The following is a 7729-nucleotide window of genomic DNA, read 5'->3' as shown; positions in this document are numbered from 1 at the left end:
TCTAGATATGATATTTGATGTCTGTCAAACTCTCTCTTATTAGCGTCCATGTCTAAAGTAGTATAAAAATAACTTTATTTGTTTACTTCGTATCAAGACAGGAACAAAGAAAATTAACAATTGGATTGTCGTCATTTAAAAAAAAATATTTTTACAAAATCTGAATTGACTCATAAAAACGGATGATTCAAATACGGAAAAAAAGTAAATGATAAAATACACCATAAAACTTAAATAAATAAAACAGAAAAGCAAATGTGAATAGCACAATGATAAAAGTCTGACCGGGAGTGGGAGTCAGATGAGGTCAGAGACATTTGGCAGACGCGTTGAGAGCCCCGGGAAAGCCCCCCGGGGCTGTAAGATAGCTCTGCGGTATCTCTCTCCACGCGGGTTAAATACAATTCCCTCCTTTTGCTTCATAGTTACCATACCGAAATACTTTAACAAATAAAGTGAGTTAAAAGCGACCCGGATTGAACTACTTTCTTCAAGAACACGACATGGACCAGCGGACGAGCGCTGGGCGGAGATGTTCTTGCATTTCAGAAGCAGGGATATTCCACATTACTACAACGACATTTCCGTCATGAGAGGATGATCAAAGCATATAAGGGCCCCGTATTTAGGCTTAAACTGCCAAGGAATACACCACTAGCACAAGTGTACTCCCGCGTTCACACAACTGTGGACCGCTCATTAAGGCTGGTACTCTGTGAAAACATGGAGCTCCTGAGCCTGTCCTGAGACGGGATGCATCTCCTGACCACAGGCCAAAGCCTGCAGGGGGACCTGCTTATCAGCTTGAGCAGCTGCCTCCTGAACCTCTCCCCGACAAACACATAGAGCATGGGGTTAATGCAGCTGTGGCAGTATGCGATCACCTCCGTCCCCTGCAACATCATCCGTATGTGACGGCTGCTGTTGCACGATGAGTAGATGCCCATCAGCTCTAAGGCGTAGAAGAAGCACGTGACGTTGTAGGGCAGCCAGCAGCAGAAGAACACACACACCACCAACGCGATCAAACGAATGGCCTGCCTCTTGGACGTCTGGCTGGACAGGAGCGTCCACACGATTTGGCTGTAGCAGAAGGTCATGATGACCAACGGAATCGCCAAACCCAGGATGTTCCTTTTTAACAGGCCGAACACCCTCCACCAGTGGTTGCTATCATCTTCTGAGATAATTTTATATGAAGGGGCACAGAACCCGGTGTTGTTATGCGTCTGTGCTTCAAGAAAGCCCAACTCTGGGAACGAGGCCAGGAGCCCAGCCACCCATGTCACCACGGCCGCCAACACTCCAAAGGACCTTGTGCGCATCTTTCTGGCAAAAATGGCGTGCACTATCGCCAGGTATCTGTCAACGCTCATGAGGGTGATGAAAAAGATGCCAGAGTAGTAACCGACATGGTAGGTTCCCAACACCACCTTGCACATGGCGTCCCCAAAGCTCCAGTGGTCTCTGGCTTGGTGGGCCAGGAAGGGAAGGGAACTGAGTAGCAGAAGGTCGGCGATGGCCAGGTGGAGAAGGCAGACGTCGGTCATGCTGCGGAGCCGCACGCCAGCCACGATCACCCACACCACCAGGACGTTTCCTGAGAGGCCCAGGATGAACAGGAGAGAGTAGAGAGCCGGTAGATAGTAGGTTGCGAGCCCCCCGTAGTCGCACGTTCCCGTTTCTTCCAGAAAGTCGTTGTAGTCTAAGTATTCAATGGTGGTTTCAACTGTGCCGACATATTTATTAGTCCAGTTCAGTCCTTCAATAGGGAAGAATTCAGATGTATTCCCGACAAAGAAATCATGATTCCTGAGGGAGACAAAAAGGAGTTATACACGCTCTAAATCATGCTGTGAACTTTCTCATTGAGACCTGAGCGTCAACCGTCATTGTTGTCTTTAAGTGTTTAAATGTCAATAAGGAGGTGGCTTTTCAGCTGTCTATCAGAACATAAAAACGACTTTGGACCAGGCTCTAAACAGCATTTAAAGGAGACATATTATGGTGGTTTCCCAACAAGTAAACATAGTAAATGAGAAAACATGTTTTTGGAGCTGTTTGCTGGAAATAGCTTTTAGGAAAAAAAAAAATCTTCCCCTATTCCCCTCTGTTTCAGTCCCTTCAGAATGAACTGTTTCTGGTGTCTGTATCTTTAATGCAAATGAGCTGCTGCCCATTGACCATTGAGCTGTCAGTGTGAACCACAGCATGGAGGAGAAGTGATTGGTGCTGTTTGCGGACTCCTGGAGCTCTATATCTATACAATATAATATAATATAATAATAATATTATATAATATATAGGTATTTATATAATATAATATTTAACATCAGGGCCAAAAGCCATGTGCGCCTTGGATGATATTATGAATCATAAAGACTGCATCTGACGTCTCTGGTACTTCCACAACAAGTAAAGACTCGTAGTGGGGGTTATCTCTAGCCTGGCTGATGCCAGACCTCATCTCAATCTACATTGAGAAGAGGTCTGGGAACCACACATTAATTTTCTCGTATTTGAGGCGTGGTTTACGATTGCCCGGAGCCGTATATTGGGCGCTACGAATGTCTATCATATGAGTCTGTACGTAGCTCATAGCCAATCGTATAAATTATACCAGATGACGTATGTAGAGCGACAGAAATTCAATGAGGAAGAAGACGATGGGTGTGTGGAATAGACGTCGTCATCGTCTTGCCGTCCCTCCCCGTTCTGTGATTGGTTCCCTATCACAGGCGAAAATCGGATCCATGGAATCCAGTCTGCCTAGCAGCGCGAAATGAAATCGCGCGGAAGGCAGCATGGGTATACCCAGGCTAGGTTGTCTCAGCCATGGTTGAGAAGAATTGGGAGAAAGGAACTTTGGCCTTGACCTCCTGAAGTCCATATTGAACCGCGACATGGAGAAGAAAGTGATTGTACTCCGGGAAATGAGCTGCGGACTGCCGCCGAGCTCCTTGGTCGGCGGTAGTTTGGTATATATATATATATATATATATATATATATATATATATATATAGGCTATAGCTAGTCTATGTGTATATATATATATATATATATATATATGTTATAATAAGAAAAAGAGATCGGAAGACTGCAAATTATACCATCAATGCTATCAATGACGATCATAAATAAGGTCTTATGTTACACTAAATACTGTATATACGTCGATCTAGATCGATATATATATATATAGATTTGATATCTAGATCTGTATATATATTCGTCATAGGTAATATATATATATATATTTCCGTATATATATAATATATAACAAATATATATATATATATATGGATCTAGATAGATAGATAGATAGATAGATGTAAAACGTCAACAGTATTTAGTGTAACATAAGACCTTATTTAAGATATCATCAGTTATCATTTAACTAAAAGATGAATTACAAGTTAATGTTACCTGGTCGTAGCCATCCTGCTGAAAGGAGAATATCCAGTGTCCTAGGGGAGCTCAGACTGAAGCTGCATGCGTTGTGGCACTCAAGTCAAAGTTATCTTGTTAGCAGTTTTCTGATCTTTCCTCTCCACCTGCACACCCTGGTCGTGTGTGTGTGTGTGTGTGTGTGTGTGTGTGTGTGTGTGTATGCGTGTGTGAGTGTGTGTGTGTGTGTGTGTGTGTGTGTGTGTGTGCAGTAAGAGCAAGGTGCAAGCTGTGAACATAGATTGCAACAGGGAGATATGAAAACAGACACATTGACTTCGTATAGGACTTCCTATTATGAAGAAATGTCTTCCTGGTTCCCCTCTCTGAACAGAAGGCATAAAATAATCAGATGAATAGTAATAAAAAAGAAAAGAGCATTCACTTTTGTCTGAATTAAGAATTAATATATATTATAATATATATATTATTCTATATATATTATAATATGTATCATATATTATTATATGTATCTTCTATAAGGTTGTGTTAAATACAGGAAGCCACTCATGCAGTGTGAACCACAGTGGTATAGAGACTCTATTTTGCATTCTGCAAGTCAAAATATAATCGACTACTGAGTTCAAAGCATAATGTGGAAGTGTGGCACAAGCCCATCACTGCAGATCTAACACATTATTTGTATATCTAACATATTATTTCGATGTTTGCCATGACAGTACCTGACATTTAAAATGAGACACATTTCAATTGAATATGCTTCCATCCACACATATATAAAATGGATATAAACAAATATATAAAGATAATAATGTGTTCATTTTCAATCGATTCCAATTAGAATTTATAACGTTACAACTAACGTTATAACTTTATTTGTATTAGTTACATTCTTTATCCAACAGGTATTACACAAAGCGATTGAACTGTTAGATTTCAGCTTGTTTCTAAACTGTTCGTATAGACTCTGCTTTGTGTATTTTTTGTCGTAATAGCAATTCTTGAAGTGGAAAACAAGACAGGTTGACAGGTTGGATAAGAGGGTTGAATAGATAGTTTATTCCAGGATGTAATACAGCGAGATACAGATTTAGGTTGAATAATCTGGAGCCGTTTTCGAGACGTGTTCCTTGGTTGTCGATCCCTCTTCTCCCCGAACCAAAGGGTTGGGGTGAGTATTATGATAAAGAAAATGTGAAGAACAAGAGAATGGAAGCACTCTCACCCTTGATAAGGTATATGGCCCTGGCTATGTCCCAGACGACCAGGTTGGTTCATCCTTGTTGAGACATAACAAATGGCGAAATTTTGGAAATAGCACCTCATATGAGAGGCACTGGCCTGTTTCTAGACTAATACAATGTGAACACAGAGTGACACTAAAATATACCAACATTCTACAGAACACATCTGCAACCAAAACTAGTCATCATATTTGAAGGAATAAATGAAATGACATTTGCCTGTGCTATAGGCTAATGATTAAAAAGCACAAACCATCTGCGACATTAGCGAACAACCAATGCCTTCCTGTCAGTTTGGAACTAGCAGTACATGATAACCATGTTTTTTATTGCTTATAAAGCCGGTGTCAGGGAGTAAGGAAAGTGGAGGTAGCCTCTGAGGACATGGTCACAACAGAGCACCTCCTGGACGAGCACACGGGATCTCTGGGAACGCGCCGGAACAAGCACGGCATCCACGCGTGCAGAAGCCCTACGGCCCGAAGTGCAAACTTCTGTCCCACGAAAGCATAAATGATGGGGTTCAGACAGCAATGTGTGAAAGCAATGGCCTCCGTGACCTGGATGAACAATGGCAGGTCGAACTCAGAATTGGTACCAAAGTTTTCATTTTTGTCTCTGTAGAAACTCAGAAACAGCGCAATGTTATAGGGGGTCCAGAAAAGGAAAAAGACCAACACGATTATGATGACTAGCTTGACCGCGCGGTACCGCTTAGTGCTCCTCATCGCCATGAGAGACGGCAAGACTCGGGAATAGCAAACCGCCATAACCAGCAGTGGAATCAACAGTCCGAAGACGTTGTTCGACAGGATGGCAAAGTCCCTCCGGGCGTTGCTCTCGGAGAAGATTTCACACAGCCACACAGAACACCTTCTAGGATCCTCCTGCAGCAACGTGCTGGCCATGTTCGGCAGGGAGATGAGGAAACTCAGCACCCACACCAATGCAGTCACAGCCACGCCCAGCCTGGTGCGACGATGGCGGGCCAGGGTGTGGGCGTGCAAGATGACCACGTAGCGATCCAACGTCATGACGATCACAGAGAATACGCCCCCGTAGAATCCCACCAGGTAGAGGCTGGAGATGAGATGGCACATGAACGCACCGAAGATCCAGTTTCTGGAGAAGGCGTTGTGGGAGTAGAAGGGCATGGACAGGACGAAGAAGAGGTCGGATATGGCCAGGTTGAGGAGGCAGATGTCTGTCATGTTGATCTGGCTGCTGTGCTTGGCAAAGACAGCCACCACAAGGCCGTTACCTTGAAAGCACAACAAACGATCAGTGCTTCTGCTTTGAGTAAAATCCTGCACTTATTAAAACTAATGGCACTTGACAATGCTTTTGGTATGATTCAAGAGTTGTAAAGAGAGAGGGAGCAGAAAGCCGCAGAGGAGAGAACAATTTTGACACTCAACAATCAAACAACATCCCCTCCCTCTCTGCTTCAAAATCCCAGACGTTTCTCCATCCCTGAGGTGTAGCATCAGCTTACCTGTGATGGACTGCAATTCCCTGAAGCAATCAGGCTTCTGTCTAAAATCAATATTGGCTTGCACAGAGGCATGTGCAGTTAACTCAATACCAATATTACCATATTCTCGCTATAGATGAGCATTTCACACACTCACCAATAGCTCTGGGAAATTACCTTCATAGCTCTAAACCGCATCTGACCGACAGTACCTTTTAGTCCTTGATGTTTCATTTTGTGGTTATCGAAGACTTTGTGTTATGATACGATACGATACACTTAACCATGGACACAATCACGCAATCGACTATTTCCCCTCGCCTATACTTAATAACCTTTAAGCCCAACTCGAAGACATCAGACCATCCACACAAATACTGGTGACCCCTTTATTGGAGTGTAAAAAAAAATCAAATTAGCAGATGAGAGCAGTTGAATGCATGGAATGCATGGAAGGAAAAATGGCAAGTTGTAGGTATTTAGTATGTTAAACAGAACTGGAGACGTGTGAATATGGGCACAAACCCCCCCCCCCCCCCCCCCCCCACACACACAACACACAAATACACACACACATATACACAATATAAATTGGACTGACCTATCAAGCCAAGGATGAAGACCAGACTGTAGAGGGTGGGGAGAATTACTGGGCCATAGCTCCAAAACTCTGCGGTGCTGTTTTTACACCAAGTCCAGTCCCCTTCGTTATAGTAGTTTGCATAGTCTGAGTCACCTGCAGAGAGAATACAATTTACTTTGACATTTTAGTAGGCTATGTAAATTAGGTAATTTACTCAGCCATTTAACAGAGGTGGAATGTGATTCGTTCGTTCATAATTGAATTGCAAAAGTGAGAAAACACACTCGTCAGATATGTATTTTTCCAGCTGGTTAGTCTGCTGTCCATGGAAACGTACACTGATTATGGCTGGTTCTGTCTACTTTTATGTGATATTAACAATCACTTGAAGAGAGTGACCATGTCAATAGCTTAATACATGTAGTTGCACGCACAGACACACACATTTTAAATCATGTCTTTGACTCTAAAATCACAAATAAATTGACTCACCCAGACTCAGAGTGGTGTTGATGAAATCTGTGTCAGACATTGTGTTGTAAATCAATCAATCAATCAATCAATCAATCAATCAATCAATCAATCAATCAATCAATCAATCAAGTATGCATATGCTCAATAGAGCCCTGTGTGAGTCCTTCTTACTACTGGTGGATGACTGCTGGAGAATAGAGAAATCTTCACTCAGCTTATGTTTTAGTATGTGTTTGTGTGTGTGTGTGTGTGTGTGTGTGTGTGTCTGCACCCAACACTGCATATATTATTTGAATAGTCTATTTAGGGGGCCACACACACATCACTGGTCAGAACACACAGCACATCTGCCTGACCTTAAAACAGGAAAACACAAACATATTTGCATATTATGTTAGGTGCCATCTGTTGAGGTTTCAGAATGCCATGCCGTGAGAACCTCCTTAGATCTTAGAGATAATGAACTCAAAAGTGTAGATTTGAAACTAAGATTTGACCTTGTGCCCTATGCCTTCCTTCCCGTGTATGCTCGTTTGTGTGTGCGT

The 7729-nt window shown here is 42.6% G+C and overlaps 2 protein-coding genes across 2 annotated transcripts; both read right to left on the bottom strand.

Annotated features, from left to right (window-relative positions):
- Positions 1–59: 59 nt before the first annotated feature.
- Positions 60–3637, bottom strand: LOC307080544 (C-C chemokine receptor type 5-like). Its single transcript, XM_079743298.1, has 2 exons — positions 3428–3637; positions 60–1812 (listed from the first exon to the last, which is right to left on the bottom strand). Exons 1-2 carry the CDS (start codon positions 3439–3441, stop codon positions 678–680), a joined length of 1149 nt encoding a protein of 382 aa, XP_079599424.1. The 5' UTR covers positions 3442–3637; the 3' UTR covers positions 60–677.
- Positions 3638–4445: 808 nt separating this feature from the next.
- ccr2 (chemokine (C-C motif) receptor 2) lies at positions 4446–7327 on the bottom strand. Its single transcript, XM_079733830.1, has 3 exons — positions 7203–7327; positions 6729–6863; positions 4446–5914 (listed from the first exon to the last, which is right to left on the bottom strand). The coding sequence occupies exons 1-3, from the start codon at positions 7240–7242 to the stop codon at positions 5001–5003; spliced, it is 1089 nt and encodes a 362-aa protein (XP_079589956.1). The 5' UTR covers positions 7243–7327; the 3' UTR covers positions 4446–5000.
- Positions 7328–7729: the final 402 nt, after the last annotated feature.

The sequence above is a fragment of the Pollachius pollachius genome, assembly GCF_949987615.1.
Source record: "Pollachius pollachius genome assembly, chromosome: 1".
NCBI classification, from domain to species: Eukaryota; Metazoa; Chordata; class Actinopteri; order Gadiformes; family Gadidae; genus Pollachius; species Pollachius pollachius.
Note: the sequence above shows the minus strand (reverse complement) of the source record. Positions and strands in the feature narration are given on the sequence as shown.

Bases quoted from the DNA above. Each gene is read 5' to 3' on its own strand.
- ccr2 (XM_079733830.1), bottom strand. From the start codon at position 7,242: ATGTCTGACACAGATTTCATCAACACCACTCTGAGTCTGG. The intron at 6,864-7,202 runs GTGAGTCAATTT...TTCTCTCTGCAG, and splicing joins CAACACCACTCTGAGTCTGG to GTGACTCAGACTATGCAAAC. The intron at 5,915-6,728 runs GTCAGTCCAATT...TGTGCTTTCAAG, and splicing joins CTTCATCCTTGGCTTGATAG to GTAACGGCCTTGTGGTGGCT.